Source organism: Dufourea novaeangliae, unplaced genomic scaffold (assembly GCF_001272555.1).
Source record: "Dufourea novaeangliae isolate 0120121106 unplaced genomic scaffold, ASM127255v1 scaffold228, whole genome shotgun sequence".
Taxonomy (NCBI): domain Eukaryota; kingdom Metazoa; phylum Arthropoda; class Insecta; order Hymenoptera; family Halictidae; genus Dufourea; species Dufourea novaeangliae.
The window spans coordinates 2236904-2257383 of NW_015374150.1; the positions used below are offsets into that span (position 1 = coordinate 2236904).

Sequence of the window (20480 nt, forward strand, 5' to 3'; positions counted from 1 at the left end):
TCGTTCTAACGACGAACGTAAAGTTTCGTAACAAGTTTATAAATATCTACACGGTCGTCAACGTAAGTGTTATTCGAGATTGAGAAACTATATGGATGCCGTTCCCGTGGGTCAACAGTCTATATTATATACAAATCCGTAATAATCGTGGCTCGAGTAAATACGAATGGCGATCATATCTATTTAAATATACTACAACTGTGTACACTGTGTTGTTATCAGCAACTGTCCTGTGTTTATATATGTATAAATATATACATTACGCGTTTTTTACCGTCCCTTTGACGTTTACTGCTTAGTTCGATGAAGATCATTCTTAGACGTTCCCGTCGATTTCTTACGCTATTAGTCGTGTGTTTCCGTGAGGGATTCGACCGACGAACTATATCAAAATGAGATAACAATCACGAAGAAGATTCAAATCTTGAAGATTCGATTCGTGTATGTTTTCTTCGCGCGTATCGTCACCGCGATCGCAGGATCATTTTTCCGACGCGCCGGATGCACGAAACGTTCGATTATTGTCAACTTGAAAGCTAATCAGCACCCACGACTCGAGTTCCCTTTCCACTAATCCTTGGCTTCCCTTTGTTAAATATCGAAACAACGCTGTCCCACTCGCGCACGCCATTTTAAGGACAATTTACAGCATATCCCTCGGTGTCAGGGATAATCTCGTTACAACGACTTTACTACTTTTTCTGTTTCTTTCTTTTTTTTTTTCTTTCGTTTCCTTTAACTAGAACCTAGCACTCCGTTATACAACAATCTTTGGACCCGTGACAAGAAATCCAAAAACAAAAAAGAAGAAAAGGGGAGGGTGGGGTTTGGAAACAAACTGTACGCGTTCGTCGTCTCCATGGAATGATTGTAGCTATGTACGGTATTTTTTTTTCAATTGAATCATTCGAATTGCAGACGATTGGGAAAAATTCATCGGCGCGATGGAAGGGAGTAGAACATTGCAGGAGTCGATGGACACAGGTGATTCTGAGGAATTTTCGGTCGATACTTTCCCGTACAAGGTGTTGATCGCGGTTATGGTCACCTGTTCAATTGAACAAAGAACAAACTGGCCACCCTTACGTCGTGTTCACGGTATTTCGTATCCTACGCGTTAGTTCTGGAAAATATGATTCTCAATTCCAAGCGATAAGCAACGACGGAAATGCACACGGTTGCACGAAACTCGACGCTTGAAAGATCGATAGTAATCGATACGAATCAATAACGACGATCAACGTATTTATTCCTCGTTAGAAACAGAGCATCCGGAGGACACTGAGAGACATGCAACCAACTCGTCTACGGAAAAAAAGACTATCTAGTTTCTAAATATTTGTAACAAGTGTACTGAATCTTCCATGGACGCTCCGTTTCCACTCGTTCCAGTCGTTTAAACAGCTACGCGTCACCGTGGACCGTCGAGTTTCATAAAAACGATAACAACGGATCCGTTTCACGCGATCACGAACTACTCCGACGTTTCACACGACGATTATTATTCGTTTCTTACGCAAAACCCGTTGTTCAGACACCTGGTCCGCACGTTTCATCACTGACAGAACACTCTACCGATACCAGAGAAGGTATACGCGCCGTTGTCTCCCAAGAAGATTCTGCCGATCGATCGTCGAGTCTCTTCGGGAAAGTCTTCGGTGATGTGGCCAGCCTCGTTTACGATTTTACTTAAACGAGGCCTGCCACTCGCTCACAGATCGATCCTTCTTGGTCGACACCTGATGGAGTATCGCAAAGGTGTGATCAAAATGACGGATGATGATGATGATGATGATGATGATGATGATGATGATGAGAATGCCGATGGTGACGATGCTTTTGATGGATTACGTGTGAAATGATGAACGACACAGAGATATATGCTTGTCTGTCGGTACTGTCGCTGTTGGAGTCGATGAGGTATATCTCTGTTGATCTCTCTCTATAAACACTCTAGAAATGCTCTAGGCTGCCTCTACGGTTGCGTGGTGTGTGCACATTACAACATCGAAGAAACGAAGAGAGACCGATAATTTCTTTTTTTCTCTCTTTTTCTACACTGTAATGCGACCGTGGCTGGTCTCGAGTACTTATCTGCTATCCTGTTCATTGATCTTCGGTTGATCCCGTCTGCTTCTTAATTCCAATCCTTTTGGTGTTGTCTTCTTTTTGCTAGAAAATGGTAAACGAACCTTGTACTGGGGAACAGTTTCCGGGCATCGTTTTGTGGATGAATGTTCATTCGAACTCACGCGTGACCGCAGCTGTCGCCGTTCGTCGTGGCTGGCCTTGGAGAACTCGAATCACTGTGACGATTGTTCGGAGTTCCTTCGTTGTCGCCGTCGTCGTCGTCAGACGTTTCTAGAATTTTCGTGAGCAACGGCGGCGTTCCCTCTGAGCCTGTTGAACTGGACTCCGTTGACAACTCGATGCTTTTTTCATCCTAAGTCGTTCACGGTTCGAACACGTTAATTTGAAACCACGAGGGAGAACACTCTTCACAGAGAAATTATCAGGACCAGAGCTTGGAAACTGTTTTGATATCGATTTGGGTTCTTCAAACAGGCACGAAGAACTTTTATTCTTCTAGAGTTGGCAACAAATATGCTTACATGTATACAGGAATCTATAAGCGGAATATATAAAATTCTCTTATTATGAGAATCGGTTCTATAACCATTTTAGAACTTGTACGAAACCTAAAAAATAACGGTTATAGAATTGATATGGTAGCTGATATAAGAACCGTAACTGAAACTGATATAGTCTGAAATTTAGGTTCTTTCAAGCCCTGATCAGAACATATTCGCTACGTCGTGTGAAACGACAAAACACAATTTCGATACGATAAATCTACTAAAACATGGTGTTTACACATATATCAATTATCAACTGATTTATAACAAATCAACCATACCTCTTTTTTCAGCTTATCCAACAACCGTGTTCTGTCTGCCTTCAACTGTTCAGCTTGTTCGGACTGAACAGCATTTTTAATCCCGGAAAGCTCCAGCAGAGCCAGGTGCGCGTCCTTTTCGGATACGGCTGCTTTCAAAGCTTCTCGCCTACGATTGAAAATGCAACGTTTGCAAGTCGATTACCTACTCGACAAGCCAACATTTATTACAAGTTAAAACTCACTTCATTTGCCGTAGATCCTCCAGCTGTACGGTTCTTTCTTCGGTGAGCTTTTCAAGCTTCGTCTCGTACTTGTGCAGCTTCGAGAGAAGGGGCTGACAAGTGATGCATTTCAACGCTGAAGCGGTTTGCATCGATGCGATTCTCTGTTCCAATTTGGCTACCTAAAAAAAATTAGAAAAATTGAAAATCGCTCGGAAGAAATTTGATCCATGAAATGGAAGAAGAAATAAACAGAGTTTCGCGTACTCTTTGAAGGGCTTCCGTTTTCATCTTCTCCTCGTTCTTCAATTTTCTTTCTCTGTCACTGACAATAACGACGCTATCTTGTTCCTTTTCTCCGCCAGACCTCTCGACATTTGACGTTCCCTGTCCTCTTTTTCTTTTATAACGTTCACGAGTTCCTCGATCTGTTCGAGATCGATCCTCTCACTGAACGCCCTTTCCAGGGAATCCACCTCGTCTTCGAGCTGTTGAACCCTCTCGTCTCTAACTCTGATCTCTTCCTTCAGTACACCAATGTCGTCGTACTCACTAAGCTCTTTCTTCAAGCTACAAATCTCCTTTCGAAGGTTCATTATTTCATCTTTACACTCGACGATTTCCTGCTCGTACGCCTGAATCTTATTATCCTTCTCCGAAATCGCGTGTTCCATCTTCTTCATCGTTTGATCTTTTTCGCGTAGTTCTGGGCTCCTCTCGATGATCGTGTGATCGTACGGTAAATCATCCGGTGTCATTGTCGTCTCTCTGTCCTGGACGTTCCGATGATTTTTCTGTGCATCCTTTTCTGTGAATTTATTCAATTATGCAGGTCTGGGTTAGGTAAATATTAAAAAAAATTAATAATCTAAATTTAAAGAATAAAAAATTTTTAAAATATAAAATATAAAAAATTGTAATATTATATATATATATATAAATATTAGAAAAAAGTCTTCTCCCTTACCTCGATAACTTTCCTCAGCTTTCAACAGTTCCTTCTCCAAAGACCCAACCCGGCTCTGCAGCTGTTCGATCCTGCATTCACGATCCTGTAGCTTCATCTGCAGCCCATCGACATTATGCTTCCTCACATATTCCTCCAGTTGCGTGACCATTTCCTCCAGCTCGATAATCCTCTCCTGATCGATCCTCGACTCTCGGTTCTCGCCGTTCTTCTGTATCCATCTCTCCAGCTCTTGGATCCTTCGGTCGCCGGCGGTGATTCGACAACGAAGCTCGTGCAGCTCCTTCACGTCGGGATTCTGCTTCAGAAAGTCCTCGAACTCGGCCACAGTGTCCTCCAGCTCCTCGATCCTTCTGGTCTTCCTTTCGATCAGCGCCTCCAAGTCCCGTACGCTCTCGGTGTCCGCGTGGTCCCGGAGAAAATTCTCCAGGGACTCCATTTCCTGCTCCAGCTCGACGATTCGTCGATTCTTCGCCTCTAGCTCCTGTTTCCAAGAGTCGCCATGGTCTTTCGTTCTAGCGTTGTTCTCTTGGGATCTCTTGGACCTGGACGGTTGACCGTCCACTTTCGTCAGGCGCTTCAATGACTCAAGCTCGTCTTCTAATTGCGATATCCGTCTGTTCTTCGCTTCCAGTTCCTTCCCCCACGAATCTTTATCCACCTTCAGCTCGTCCATCATCTTCAGACTTTGCGTGCACGCGTTACTGGTGTTCTTGACGGTTTTACAGGCGACCAGTTCGTTCTCCAGCTCTGCTATTCGTCGTTTCTTCAGCTCCAGTTCGGTTCGCCAATTCTCGTGATCGTCCAGGTTACCGTTTCGCGCGTCCTTGATCTTCTTGGTGCAGGCGTGCTCTTTCAACAACTCCTCCAGGCTCGACGCCTTCGACACCAGCTCCGATATCTCCTTGTCCTTCGCCTCCAGTTCCCTCTTCCTGGTGTCGTCCTCGACCCGTTTAACGTTCTCCGAGTTCTGTGTGCGTGCATCAGGTGCGCGTGGACGTCGTGACGGGCGTGGTGCGTGGTGCGCGGAGGGCAACGAACGGGGTGCCAACGTAAAGAAAACAAAAAGTGGTGAAACAGAAAACAAAAACGAAGTTGGACGAAAAGGGGAAACACAGGGTGTGCAATCGGATTGATTTCGTGCTGAACGACGCGTAAGGGTGCGTCTCCGAATGTGGCTGCCGAACGTTCCACGAACCAGAAGGTTTTGGTTTCTATTGCTTCCGGTTGCTGTCCTCATAGCTTTCCCCGTGTCTATCATTTTTTTCTCTTTTCGTATCTTTTTAAATTCGTTCGAATCCATCGTCTATATGGGGCGTGTACGGTGAGTCGAGAAGCCTCTAATGATATCTTTTTGGAGTTATACTTTCTCCCTCCTTGACCGTTCTCTGCCCTCGGCCTCTCACCATTTCGTACGTTAAATTTATGTATACATTTATATTTATATATCTACATACGTATATCCTCTGCAGCGTACGTGTATATACACACACACATGTACACCAACATGCGTCTGTCTCCTTTTCTCTGTTATATGTATATATATATTATATTTATATGTTAATCGTATCGGTAATAATAATTAACATTATTGTTGCCGTTGTCTTCGTCTCGTTAACCTTTACATTTATATTTATATTTATATATGTATATCTGTATATATATATATTTATATACATATATATATATATATATATGTATATTAATAATTATTGTTATCGTCATTATCTTCCCCCTATAATTATTAAATACGTTAACAATGGTCGCAGGCGTTACGTAAAATAATTATATAATTCTTGACGTCTGTGTTGTCCATCGGGCGATACAGTACGATCCGTTTTCGTCTTAATTAGTTTCGTATAATAATGTTCGTGTACTTGTAAAGTTCGCTTAATATGCAAATTGTACTAAAAAGAACGGAGAAGGCGTCCCCAACGAAAATCGACCTTAGAACAAGCTTTTTAGGAATCCGGCGGGACCCGCCTGCTTTTGTCCACGCGTGTCGACGCAATTCGGAGGCGCACAGTTTCGATGGAAAAAATCGGTTATTTGTTTTCACGTTGTTCGTGCACGAATTCAGGAATGGTTAACAGGCAAACGAACAAACAAACAGACAGGAAGCAAACACGACGAACGAGCAAGCGAAATACGTAAGTGTGTGCGAGTCGTGTCCAGGGGGCAGCGTGGAAATCGAAGAAGACAAGTGGTTAGTCACGATCTCGTATAAGTATAACGTTCAGGATATATTAGCTTCTTATTTGCTTTATCAGAAATCGATTTTTAGAATGTTAGAAAACCAACGGGAATTATACATTGCATACTGACCTCTTGTTGCTGTGCAGTTGCGGCTTGTTTCAACTTGGCTTGTGCGGCTTTTAGTGCACTGTAACGAAAAATGTAATATGTTTAATCCATTGCTAAATTACGAATATATATTTTGTTTCATCGAAATCTTACTTAAAATAGCGAATAAAATTTTTTTTTGCTTGATGACGAGTATATTCGACATAAACATTAAAGGAGATACTTACTCTTGAAGTTCTCTGATCTGTCTCTCCTTCGTGTTCTGTTCTTCCTGTGTCATCTGCATCAACTGCAGTAGCCTCTCGGTCTCGGCGGAGCTTCTGGTCGACTCCTCCTTCGCTTTCTCCAAGTCTTTCTCCGCGGTCTCGAGTGCCTTCTGCATTTCCGTCAATCTCTTGTCCGGCGATCCGCCGCTCTATAAGAAAGAGAACAAAAAAAAAAAAAATGCGCATTGTCCCATTTTTTTTCGGAGATCCTGCATATCTGTGTATCCTTCGTCGTTCGTAAGTTTCTCTCACCCTCTGTAACTGCTGCTCCAGCTGGTCCATTTTCGCTTTTCGTTTCTTCAGGTCTTGGTCGAGACTTTGGAGCATCCTCTCCTTCTCCTCTATCGTCCTAGCTTTCTGATCTACGGACTTCGCTCGTTCTTCCATATGTCTTCTCTGTTCCTCCACCTGGCGTTTCTGCTCCTCTAGATGGTGTCTCTCTTGTGTAGTATCGGGACCAGGTCTCCCGCCGCCAGTTTGGAGTTTCTTGTTCGCCTCGTGCAGGTCCACCTGCGTGTGGAAACGATCGTCAATAAGTCACGTATATTGCGTCGAGCCGTGTGTATACACGCTACTACGAAGTCGGATCGAAGCCGCCTCACTTAAAGCCGCGCGACCATTCCTCGCAAGAATTCACGCTAATGCTGTCGGGGTTCGCGGGAAAATTCGAACGATCAATGAGAATGCTCGCATGGCCGTGATCATCGGTCGTGTGTGCATTGAGAGATGCACGATTGTATAAAGTATAACGCAATAATTGAAAACAAGTCACACGAACAGATGAGAAGAATTGCTTCGTCTTCCTCTCGTGGTCTAGTAGATATGTACAAAAATAATACATGTATAGGTATATGCGTCGAGATAAAAAAATGATAAACGGTCGTTTCGTTCGCGTGTGTAACAAGATGCAATCGGTGGCGAGCGAGGTGGCCACATGCAAACGGAACACAAACATTTTCTATCTCCGGCGTCGATACAATGCATGCTCGTCAAAGAGAAACCAGGGAAACAGAAATAATACACGGGTGGATAAATGTTGCCCGATTCACGTCTCGCGATTTCGAGCGCGCAACAGAATTGCCAGCAATAACAGTAACGTGTTAAAAATGTTCGCAGCGAGGTGGGAGACGATCGGTTGCGTGGGATCTGTTCTCTTTCGAACGATAGATCTTCCCTCCCGTTCGCTATCGTTCGTCCCCTCGGCGCATGGCAAATGGTCATAACAACAATAAACATAACTAAGGTAAAAGAACGGCGTAACACAGTCGAGAAACTAAACAAACGGATAACGAAAAACGAGCAATGACCGCGAATATGGTTGTGCTTGAGTCGCAATGGTTTTTCGGGGGATCGGGATCGGTTTCAACAGGGGTTAAAGGGAGGTCATATGAATATCGTGAAGGCGATGATTGGCTTCGCTGTGAAGTGTAACGGACGCCCCGAGGAGTATTATGCATGTATACGCAACACAAAGATGAGAAAGATGTGCGGGTGCATCGTTTCCGGTTGATCTGTATACATATACAATATATATATACACATGATTATCGTTCGATCGATTCTATCTTATATATATATATATATATACACACGTGTATATATACAATTATTTTTTTTTTCGGCGTGTATGAGCTGTGGGCGAGAATTCTGCTTCGTCCACGACGAAGGCAGAGGCTGCGGTTGAAATGAGAGAAGACATAGAGTGACCTTGAGAGGCGCGCGATATGTCGGTTGCGACAAACGATCTCAGCCACGGTTGGCACAGACGACACAGAGTGCAGACAGAGTGCGGGTGTAGGCTATGGTGGTAGTGTAGGTGAGCGCGAGCGAGTGCAGGTCGTTGCTGCTAACCTGAGATTTCTCGAGTTCCTGGCACAGCATTTCGATCTGCGCCTGGAACCGCTCGCGCTCGATCGCCTGCTTAGAGGTCTCCTCTCGCGCGCGTTCAAGCTCCTTTCGCAGTCTGGCGGCCTCCTGGCCGTTCTGCTGTGGCTGCTGCTGCTGTTGTTGTTGTTGTAGCTGCTGAATGGTGACCTGCATCAGCTGGATCTGCTGTTGCTGGCCGTGAAGGTTCCTCTCGGTCGCCTGGATGCACTTCTGTAGCTCGACAACCTGCCTCTCGGCAGCGTCCGCGCGTTGCTTCTCCGTGTCGCAGATCTTCCGCCACTGTTCGAGCTGCCCCTCGACCGACGAGTCCCTACCGTTCATCTGCTTGTTCAGCTCCTGCACCCGTTTCTCGGCCTGCTCGGCCCTCTGTCGTTCCTTGTTCTGGGCCTGCGTCAGGTTCTGGACCTGTTGCGTCAACCGATGAACCTCTCGCATCTGCGCTTCGAGGGCCTCCTTCGCGGCTCTGTCCGGCGTCTGGGCGTGGGCCCTTTGTTGCTGTAGCTGCTGTAACCGGCGCACCTCCTCCCGTTGACGCTCCAGTTCCGCCTCGTTCGCGTTCAGCTCCTGCTGGAAGTTCACCAGCATCTCCTGCGATTTCTCCAGCTGTATCACCAGCTGATCTCGTTCCACCTGGAGCTGCTTCGCTTCCGCCTCGAGCTTCTCCTTCACCTTCTCGATCTTCTCCCAGTGTTTCTCCTTGTTCTCGAGGATCGCGGCGTTCTTGTCCCGTTCCAGCATCACGATCTGTAGCTCGTGCTGTAAACGCGCCATCTCCTCGTTACCCGCCATCTGCTGTTGTTGTTGTTGCTGTTGCTGCTGCTGTTGCACCCTTCTTAGATCCTGCCTGAGCGCCTCGCGTTCGTCGCCGAGCAGCTGTATCTCCGTGGTGAGACGTTCCATCTCCTTCTTGTTCGCCTCGGCTGCTTCCTGATACTTGGCCGTCTGCATATGCGTCTTCTCGAGCTCCTTGGCCAGCCGACCGGCTTCGAGCTCCACCTGATCGCGAGCGGTGATCGCCTTGTCGAGGCTGGCGCGCAGCCGTTCGACCTCGATGCTCGCGCTCTCCGATCTGGTCTTACCCTCGGTCTGCATCAGCCTCTCGAGCCGTAGCATCTCGACGCGTAGTTTCTCGTTGTCCGCCTCGAGGGCGTCCGCTCTCGCCTTCACCTTGTCGTGACGATCGCGTATCTTCTCGGTCTCGATCTTAGCCCGTTCGATCTCGCCCCGATTCCGCTCCTGTGCGGCGTTCGCCTTGGTCGCCTCCTCTCTCGCCCGCTCGAGCTGAAGCTGCGTCTCGTGCAGCTTCGCCTCGAGCTCCGAGTGGCTGGTCTGCGTCCTCTTCAGCTCCGATTCACGTCCCTCGAGACGTTCCCGCAGCTTATCCACCTCCTGCTGTAGCCTACTACCCTCGCTTTGCCATTTCTCTTGCTCGTACTGGTATTTACCTCGCACCCCCTCCGCACGTTCCAGATCGGCGCGCAACCTCGAGGCGTCCTGCTCGGCCTTCCTCGCGCGTTCGAGCTCCGCCAGCGCCTTCTCCAGACGATCCCGTAGCCGCTCCACCTCCAGCTTCGCCCACTCGTGTTCCTCCTTCTGCCGTTCTTGGCTCTCCTGGTACTTGCCGAACCTGGCCGCGTACCTCTCGGATTCCTCCCTTGCGCTCTCCGCTTCGACCCGCAACCGTTCCGTTTCGCTTTGCGCTTTCCTCACTTCGGCCTGCTGCCGGTCGTGTTTCTCGTACATTTTCTCGATCTCCAGCTGCATACGCGCTAACTCTTCCTGCGTCTTCTCTGTTGCCGCTTGCGCCTTGTTCAGCTGCGAATGAGCGCGCTCCAGCTCGAAGCTAATCCTTTCGTTGTCCGCGACTAATTTCTCCCGTTCATTCTGCAGCCGGCGTAGCTCGATCTGCGACTTCTCGTAACGTTCCCGTACCATTTCCAGATCCACCGTCAACCTGTCCAGATCCTCCTTCGACTTCTCCTCGTGTTCCTTGGTACGGCCCAGCTGAAGCGCGGCACGATCGTATAGTTCCTGCACGCGAGCCAGTTCCTCTTGGGCCTTGCGCGCCTCTTCGCGACTCTTCGACGCCAGCATTTGTTGCTTGTCCGCTTCGAGCTCGAGCCGGTCTTTGTCCGCTTCCATCACCTCGATGCGGTTCTGCAGTCGGTACACCTCGCTCTGGGCTCTGTTTCAAATGTCACAAAGTTATAATCTCTAACTAGAAGCAATTATGATAACACAACTAACCACGGGTTTCTATGAAATGTTCGAGTATTTAACCGCGACAGACCCGCAAAGTTCTCTTATCCCAGAGACAGAAGCTGAAACGATATGGCTCTCTACACGTCTTGAGAAACTATGCTCATTTACCTGTCGTACTTCTCGCGCATCTTCTCGAACTCCTTGTTCGCGTTCTCCCGGTCCTCGTGTGCCTTATTCATAGCATACTGCGCCTTGTCCAATTTCTCTTTCAAGATCTCGATCTCGGTCACGGCGTCGTCTCGTTCGAGCTGTATAGAAACGCGAAAAATAATTCAGAATGACGATCGGAATCTTTAAGGAATAACACGCGAACTCAACCGGTCGACTCACCGTCAGCTTCTGATGAGAATTATGCACCTTCTCCCATCTCTCCTTCACCAGCTCGAGCTCCGACAACAGGTTCTCCTTCTCCCGTTGCATTTTCGCCACCTGATTCTGCTGGAACTCTAGCCTCTCGTGCAACTTCTGCATTTCCTCCTGGAACCCGTCCCGCTCCTTCTGCAGCCGCTGCATTATGAGCTGCATGGAAATGGGAAGAGAGCGTGACGATTACACTCGGCTTTCGTTCTCGTCATGGGAAAGGAAGGAGGGGGATGTAATCGAGAGCGATTCGAGAATGGTGTGAACTCTTAATCGTGTTAGGGGATAGGTGACTCTATCTCTCTCTCTCGAGACGTTTCAGTTACCTGAGCCTTCTCGTATTTATCCTGCAAACGATCCACTTCCAATTGAATCGTTTCCCGTTCCTTTTGTATTCTCGTCGACTGACCCAGGGCTTTGTCCAGTTGGCTTTGCAGATTCTCAAAGTCGTAGTTCTGTTTCTCCCTTTCCATTTGCATCTGTCGCCGACAAATAGAGTTTTTTTATTTTCGTTTCCAGTGTCACAAGTGGCTAATGAAGCCCTGGATAAACGATCTACTCACCCTGCGAATCTCCGTCTGCGTCTTGTCGAGTTTCTCCTGAATCTTGTCCACCTCGCTCTGCGTCTTGTCCAGTATATTCTACTTGTCCCGTTCCGAGTGAAGTCGGGCCACTGACGCCTGTGCTCGATCGTACTCGTCCCGAAGACTCTCCTGTTCGCCTTGAGCATTTTCCAATCTCGCTTTCAGCCTGTACACTTCACCCTGACTCTTTTCCACCTTTCGAGTAAATTACGAAAAAAGAAAAAAAAATACGATAAAGACTGGTAATTCGGAAAAGTACAGTGTAAACGACAAAGACATAGTAACACGTCTAATGCTTCGGGAAATTGAAACATCATATATTTCTTTGGTGACTCAACATTATCTTTTAAATCAAATGTACAGAAAGATCTCCGCAGCAGATCAGGATTATTGATTTATTGACATTATACTTACATAAAAAAATTATGGGAAAAAAGGGGCTAACCTGTTTATAAATAAATAAATCAAAAAGTTTATCGAGACGTTTCGAGTGTCCCGATCCCTTTGTTGAATAATTCAGCTCTTGATCAACATAGCAGATCGGTCAGAACTAGGCACGGAATCTACTAATTCCCTTTGCATCGTAATTCACGCGCGGCTGCAAAATTAATCCACGGAGATTCCTCGTTGCCTTAATAGCCACAACCCGTTAGAGAAACTACACACGCGTGTCCCACCACCGATCCATTATTAATACGGTCTGCTTTATGTGTTCTCCGTTTACCACGTCGTACCCTAATGAAACCCTATTTCTCCTCTGCTTAGTTACAAACAACCGCATGATCGTATTCCCAGGCACTTGGGCGCGTACTAATACAGGGGACATTATTCCGAGCAATTCTGTCATCGCGTGTGTTCGTTAAATACCATTCAGGGTGTCCATTCATAAAAGATTCAACGGATAAGTACGAAGGGAGTTCATCACTGGGTACTAATCGCGACAGAAATAGTAGAAACATTCTTAAACGGGCTATCCCTTCCTACCCAAGTAAGAATGCCCAGCGTGCAATTTTCCGGACACTTAGCCGACAGTTTCATTACCGGTTCGTTTCGCGCCATCGACAAAGGCCGGAATGGAACGTAGGCGTGATTGGAAATTGGATCCCATTGCCCATAAGGGGGGATTTGGCCGGATCGAGATTCAACTGCGTATCGATCGCGATTAAAAGCCGATTGTTCTCGGTTCTTGGGAGCGGAACCGAAGCTGCCTAGTCGATTCGATGGTCAATTAATCGGCGCGGAACGGTAGGGTGCCGATTATAGAACAGAGCTGGTGTGGGAAGAACTAGCTCGAGCTACCTACTTCCTGTCGTGGTTGCTCTCGCAGCGGTCGTTCTGCGGTGATCTTTCGTCCCATCGAAATGGAGGCTCGTTAGAGGGGACACTTATTTCGGGTAAAATCTTTGCCTGATCCCGAATCAAGTTTTTCTTTTCTTTAAATTATATACAGTAGGTACTCGGTTAACGAACAGTTCGGACAACGAACACTTTCACGGAAAATTTGAATGTTCGGATAACGAACACCTTGCAGTACATTTGTAGAATTGTATTTGTATGATACTGAGAAAACGATCTGACGACAGAAGAACTCCGAGAACTACTGAATGAAGAACACCAAGAAACTAAGCGAGATGTGCTTTTATTTTTTGGATTTCCCGAACGAATTAATCAAATTCCCATAAAAATTTATGGTAAATCGACGATCGGATAACGAACATTTTCTTTCAATGGATTATGTTCGTTAACCGATCAATCACTGTAATCAATTTTTCAAAATTATATAAGAATATTAATCGTTACCTTTTCTTGAAGAGCGGCAGCTTCCGCCCTGGCCCTTTCGTTGTCGGCCAACGTCACCCTGAGTTCAGCCTGTGCCCGCCTGAGCTCCGCCGCTGTTTTCTCGGCACGTTCGTGGATCCTGTCCATTTCCTGGGTAGAGTTCAGGGTGCTTCTACCGTAGGTGGTTTGCGATCTGTCGACATCATGCTTCAGCCTCTCGTTCTCCAGTTCCAGTCTGGTGATCCGTTGCTTCGCAGCCTCCCAGTCGGCGCCGCTGCGACCGACCTCGGACGCGGCTTTGTCAAGTTCGGCTTTGCTCTTGCCCAGCTCCGACTGGGAACTCTCCAGCTTCGCCTCGAGCCTGTCCTTTTCTGCCTGCGCTCTCTCCAAACGGGCGCCCAGTTTCTCGACCTGTGGACAGGGTCCAGCATACGAAGGTATCAGTGCCATGTAGCTTTCGAACACTCATCGATGATTTATTGTACAATTCGGATCCGATAAAAGCAGCACATGGCTAGATTGACGGAGTAACAACTTCGTCATTTTTTTTTTTTGCGTCACTGAAAGTTCAATTGAATAATTTTGTTCGTATTACAGCCAGATGGAAGAAAATCGAACTCACCTCCGATTCGAGAGCGTGAATTTTCATTTTGTACTCGGCGATCTCCCGTTCATGCAATTCCCTTTCCTCTTGCTTCTCTTGTTCCGCCCGGTCCCTCTGCTCCCGTAATTGCGCCATTTGCTTCTCCTTGTCGCCTATCGCTTCCTCGAGGCTGCTAAGCGCGCCCTCGCTGCTGCATTGGTGCGTCTGCATCGCCGTAAGACGTGCCCTGACCATGTCGACCTGGTTGTCCTTCTCCTTCAGCAGATCCTCCAGATTCTCGATCTGAAGTTCACAATCACTGCGTCGTGAACGTGTCCTGTTTTCGGTGGGGTTTGCTTCTATTCAGGTGTGGGAGTATCGAGAACGTGGGAGAACAAGCGGGGATAAGTCAAATATATTCTAGAATTGGACAAAAAACATGTGAGAAAAAATATTCTAGGAGTGGAGAAAGAATGTGGAAAAATGCTTGATAAGATTGAGGATAATTACTTGTGATTAAATTTTATGTTGGCGATACACGTGTATCGGCATTCATCGTGATTAGTGGGTATTAGATATTCACGGGGGTTTAGCTTGCGGAGGATTTGTTAACATAATGAATCTGAGGCTCTTACTTACCTGCCATCTCATTGTCGATTATAATCTTCTCCCCGGCTATCATTCGCAACATTTACACAACTATATTCTCACGATAACAGCGACTAATAAACCAACATATTGTCACGACTGCAGAAAAGAACATAAGTGTAAGGAAAAAAAAGAAAATGTATACGTTCCCGTGGTGCAGCGTTAATAAAATAACGTCGAAGCAGTGCTTGTTTCGTTCGGTGTATTACCGATAATCGATGAAGGTTCGACACAGATATCTGCAAGGGAGAACAATTTTTATACTTATTCTCGCTTGAATCTTATCCATCCACGACATCGATTACCGGCGAACGGAAACACAAATATAAAATGTGCATTATCGCGGAAAGAATACACAGCAAAGAAAATAATTAAAATAACGCAACGAAATGTTCACTGGCTTTATTGATAAACGATACATACATAAAGTACGGGCGGAAATGAAAGGATCTGGGCGGGAACTTAAACTGATCGGAGGAGTACCTTATATCGACTACAGAATACGCTAAAAAATAAAATAAATCGCAAAAGTGTTACGTAGAAGAGCGCGCGCACACATATCATACACTCATACCAATCAACGGCAAGATTCGCACTATTGCGCTCTTCATCAGTCGCATTGTGTGGGAATATCCTACGCTAAGTGCGTGCTTCCATCCTTTTGATACGACGGGGGATGGCTAATTAATCGTCGGAGAAAACTACTTCCGACCTAGTCGAATTAATTAACGGACACCAAGGAGACCTGGTGTGACAATTACGCTTTCTTCCCGCCGATGACATTGCTCAGACCAATTAAATTTTACTTCGAGCGTGAATCGAGTGGAGTTTCATTTCATCGCGGTATTTTTCCGTTCGTTTTCCTTTCTTTCTCCTCGTACAGATGAGAAAGAAACGAGTCGACGTTCAAGGGGGTATCACTAAAACATTTTTACGTTTCTATTGGGTAACTATTTAGGCGGTAGGTACATATCTACTCGATTTGATTGCTGCATTAAAATATACATTGCACGGCGTAACTATAAAACCACCTTAAAATTTTCAATTCCTATATATTGTGGTTAAAATAAAAACGAACCAAGTATGCCATATCTGAAATCGTGTTCAGGAATAATATTTCTCTATAAAGTTAGATTATGTTCCCTAGAACAAATTGTGTTTCTTCTTTGTTTCAACCACAATACAAGAAGGATTAAAAATTTTAGGGTGGTTTTACAGTTACGCCACACAGTGTACGTGTATATATTGCGAAACTACGTGCTTTGAGACAGATAAATGGACACCTATTTCGGAGGGGGCCTACGAAAAAGAAAATGGCGAACGTAACTGCGATGATCACTAATCGAGGAGATGAAGGATATACCGGTCGTTTAAAGAGGGGTGGGTGATAATGAACGCGCGTCGACGCAGATTTAACGTGGTAATTGGGTCAGACCTTTGTAATTAATCGAAAGTTTCGTATACACATCGGTTGCCCATTTATAACGAGGACAGGTCCAACCAATTATTCCTTCAGGAGAACACGTGAATGCTCTCGTAACGAGAGTCATTCCCATTTATCTTTTAACGAATGCAAAACAGCAAGAGGATAGTCTGGACCAGTTGACGTTTCAACCCAGTGCAGATTCTCAGAAATGTTTAATTCCACAGAAAGGGTTCTGCAAAGGGTTAACACGTTGACTGCCAGCTACGAGATAACTCGTAGTTGAAACATTGAAAACATGCTGGATTATTTGTATACCTCTACAAAATTTTGACATAAGATTAATATCACAGTATAATTTAAAACAAGACAAGCAATCTCTATTAATCAAACGCATATATGTTCAAAGATTTATGACTTAAAAAAACGAAATAAAGTGTGTCTGGTTACGTACGGCCTTTTTCACTGTGGCAGTGAACGTGTTAACACCTCAACCTCGGACCATCCTCTTATTGCGCGTGTATGTGTCACGAAAAAAAAAAAGCGAGAAAGAAACCGTTCAACGGTGTGGGGGTTCAGACTCACCTTGCGTTGAAGAACGTTGATCTTCCTGACCTTAATGTCCATATGATCCTTGAGCTCGGTCAGCTCGGTGTTCATACGATTCCGTTCCTGTTGCGCCTGCATCGCCGCCTGCGTCTTCTTCTCGATCATCCGGTTCTTCTCCTCGAGCCTTTGCCGCATTTCCTCCACCTGGAGAAACACGGACGCACACCAACGTCATATCTCATGATCGCGTCGGAACAACTTTGATCGGCCCCCGATGGTCCGCATTGTACGCCATGGGAGCAGGGCACCACGCGCGCACGCGACCCGCTACGCCACGGACAGTATGCGGAACGAGGAGAGGATAGGAGAGCCAGAAGAGGGAGAGAGGGAGAAGGCTTCGAACGACCTAGTTTCCTACGGAGTGGCTTTACTTCACACTTGTCCAATAACCCCTGACGAATTGGGCTTATAGTAAAGGCTCCATGAGAGTTTTGGATAGGAAGTTCCTCGTGAGAGTTTCTACTTTATCCCCACCACGGGGGGGGGGGGATGGAACCTGTCAAATACTAAATTTATTGCCCCTGTCTCCCTCCAGTGGTGGGGATGAAATAAAAACTCTTTATGAGGAAGTTCCTATTCGAAACTTTGATGGGGTCGTTACTGTACCAGCATCGATTCGGCGGGGCGAGGGTCGATTGGGAAGCTTGTTATTGTTATCGGTAGATAACGAAATTTGGTGTGGATTCTAAAACAGGCCACTTGAATATCTTGGCTGTTACTGGTGATGCCAAATAAAAATGGGGCAGGGTAAATTTGCATGCTAAATAGTTTTTCGGTAGGCGGACGCGTAGAGGTCACATGAAGGTCAATTTCGTTTTTCTTCGATGGTTATGTGCACAATTATATTTGGAAATTTTCATAATATAGGATAGTTTTGCTTGAAGGGGGCGCTGAACAAAAAAAAAAACTTTGAGAAGGGGGCGGTGAGTCGAAAAAGTTTGACTCACGTCAGCCTGTAGCATATTGTAGTGTTCCTCCTTGGCGCAGAGCGACTCCTTGAGCACGGTGATGTGCCGCTGATAGTCCTGGTGCTGATCCTCGAGGGTCTTCATCTTCGCCGACATGCCGAGCAGCTCCTGGTCCCTGCGCTGCACCTCCGTCCGTAGCTCGTCCAGCTGCGAAAAGATTCGTCGTCCAGGAGAGGATCAGTCCGCGTACGCTCGGATAAATAAACCTCGACAACACGGACGATAAAACAACGAGCGACGAAAGGCGCAACGGGCCTGTCGTCTCTCAACGTCCGAGACCGAGTACAACGACGATGACCTCGGTCAGGTGTGAGAATGGGGCAGATTTTACCCCTCCTAAATTATTGGAAGATTCTGGGTTAGGGTACGTAATCGGTCGTGAAACGGGTCACACGTTTCCGTTCATGATCCGGCAACTTTTTGCCACTCCTCCAAATGGGCATGAAAAAAACTTTTCCTCGAGCTTCTGTGACGAACGGATCGTGCGTCAAATGTCTTCGAGGTCGATTACACGTCGACGATAGAAGAGGACATAAATATCGGTTGGAACATTGCGAGACCACTTCTCTAGCAGTGGACAGACTACAGTAAATTCTTGATGAGTGGTCGAAGGCTCCTCGGCATTGACATGAAGAGGTCCTCACGTGTAACGCCGACTTTTTAATGAGCTTTAGCACAGTGATAGAGTTTGGAATTCTGAAGTCAATGATATTTCTTTCAGCCGCATATGGCCACTAGTTTACGAAATATTTAATGTTCAGTGGCCAGGGGCCTTCGAACACTCGTCGAGGATTTATTGTATTACGTATCTCGCGTCGTTCTGTTTCAAAATGGTAACGTTTAACGTACAACTTGGCTGTGAAGTCTCGATATCTCTTATATTTCTTCCAGCCGAACACAGTCGTCGTCGTACTTGGCCGGGGGACTGATACTGAGCATGCAGCAATATAGAGACCAACGATTACATAAATTACAAACAGTGTTTTCTTTGCGTGTACGAGAGATACATTGATACGTGTCGAACGAGTGTCGTTGGGGGTCTGGGGATAGGGCGAAGATACAAGGGATCCTTGGGAACGGTGGTAACAGAGATTAGGACGTATTATGTATTGTGGTGTCTCTCTCTTTTTATTTTCGTGTGTACGTACCTACTACGCTCGTCTGATCTACTCTGGTGTCGGCAGGCCGCGTGAGGATCCCTGTCGCGGGATCTCCGGGGCCCCGGAGATCTCGCGGCTGGGTCTTAAGCAGAGTTACACACAGCTAAAACACGTTTCACTAGCTAACCAACTAGCAGAGTTACGCAGCGTGGAAGAGAGATTTCGCGGCCCTCTTTGACAATGGTCGAAGTAATGGAACCTTGTGAATGAACGTATCGATACCTTGGCGGTATCGGTTTATCCCTATAAGTAGGTATCGATACTTGTGATGTGATATTACGTAAATATCGATACTTTTATTATCGATACAAATTATGAATAAAAGTATCTAGTGAGAAACCTATTTGACACGAGTTCATCACCTAGACGTTGGTGAATAAAGAACCTTTGATGAATACCAACGTTGGTGAATAAACATTCAGACGGGATTACTTCGACCAGAGGGCCGTGTGTGTGTCCCGGCGGCCAGAGGTGCGACGTGCACTCGCGCATCTCACGCCGTTGCCCAATAAAAAGCGAGTCCGGGAACCGGTGTGGATCGATCAGGCGTGCACGATTAAAGAGGGCCTCGATCGATCGTCGCGATCCCGCGACTCTCCAGCGTTTCTACGTCGTGCTGATCGTATGTAATGTGGAAAAACAGATCTCTATGGAGAGCCGAGCGATCGTCGTCTCGGGTTCCTCGGTGGTTTTGTACCGTTCCGACGGCGCCGCGAGGAACCACAGGAAAACATTAGATAGTATAAGTGACTACGGTGACTATCTACGATCAATCGTTGTACAGCCAGTTCAGAAAATACGATTTGTTTTTACACCGATTCGGTAATTTTGCCGACTCGGTAATAACCGAAAACAGAATTTACACGCACAAACAAAGGAAATAAGGTAGTGCTGGAGGACTATCGACGGTCCCCACTATCGAAAACTATCGATAGCAGAGGTAATACCTAACATATGCTCAATTATTGCAAGCAATTCATATTACTCTTAGTCATTTTTCATTGAGGAAACATTTTGTAGTCATCTTTACCTACACGGGGATTTTACTATCGATAACTATGGATGACTAGTGGCCCAACAATTGAAAACTATCAATATTTCTCCACCACTAGAACTAAGCATAAGCGTGAAAGTTGGATTCTCGGTGAACGATACGAAATCATATGAACACTGTTTTATTATCGATTCGACAAAATTTCAGAATCGGGTGAAAAACTGTATCCTTTAAACTAGCTGTTTTTCAGGCTGCACACACGCACGCACACGCGATTGCTTGCAGGAAATGCCTCGAATAGTTCGTCCTCTCCTAGGGTCCGCGATTCTGTCATCCACGAAGAATGACGATCGCGAACAAGAGAAGAGGAGGCGGTCTAGGCCAGCAAATCTCGCCGCTTTCGCGCGTGGTACGTGAATGATTGCGTGAACAAGTCAGATCAACGACTCACACCAGAGAAAGGGACAGAGAGACAGAGAAAGAGGAAGAAGATATAGAGACAGATGTTCGGGATGGCTGCTGAATTCCCGTTCACGACTTCGAACTTGGAATAATCATGGATATCG

General features: G+C 46.2%; 1 protein-coding gene across 1 annotated transcript in view; it reads right to left on the bottom strand.

Annotated features, from left to right (window-relative positions):
• Positions 1–1826: 1826 nt before the first annotated feature.
• LOC107191783 (trichohyalin-like) overlaps positions 1827–20480 on the bottom strand; it is a 72753-nt gene continuing 54099 nt past the window's right edge. The window contains 16 exon segments of the mRNA XM_015580890.1: positions 1827–2172; positions 2253–2443; positions 2918–3065; positions 3142–3302; positions 3388–3470; positions 3473–3928; positions 4088–5057; positions 6413–6470; positions 6619–6806; positions 6910–7167; positions 8509–10729; positions 10915–11054; positions 13599–13940; positions 14152–14415; positions 16769–16936; positions 17740–17907. Coding sequence (XP_015436376.1) covers positions 2091–2172; positions 2253–2443; positions 2918–3065; positions 3142–3302; positions 3388–3470; positions 3473–3928; positions 4088–5057; positions 6413–6470; positions 6619–6806; positions 6910–7167; positions 8509–10729; positions 10915–11054; positions 13599–13940; positions 14152–14415; positions 16769–16936; positions 17740–17907 — 5898 coding nt within the window. The 3' untranslated portion in view covers positions 1827–2090.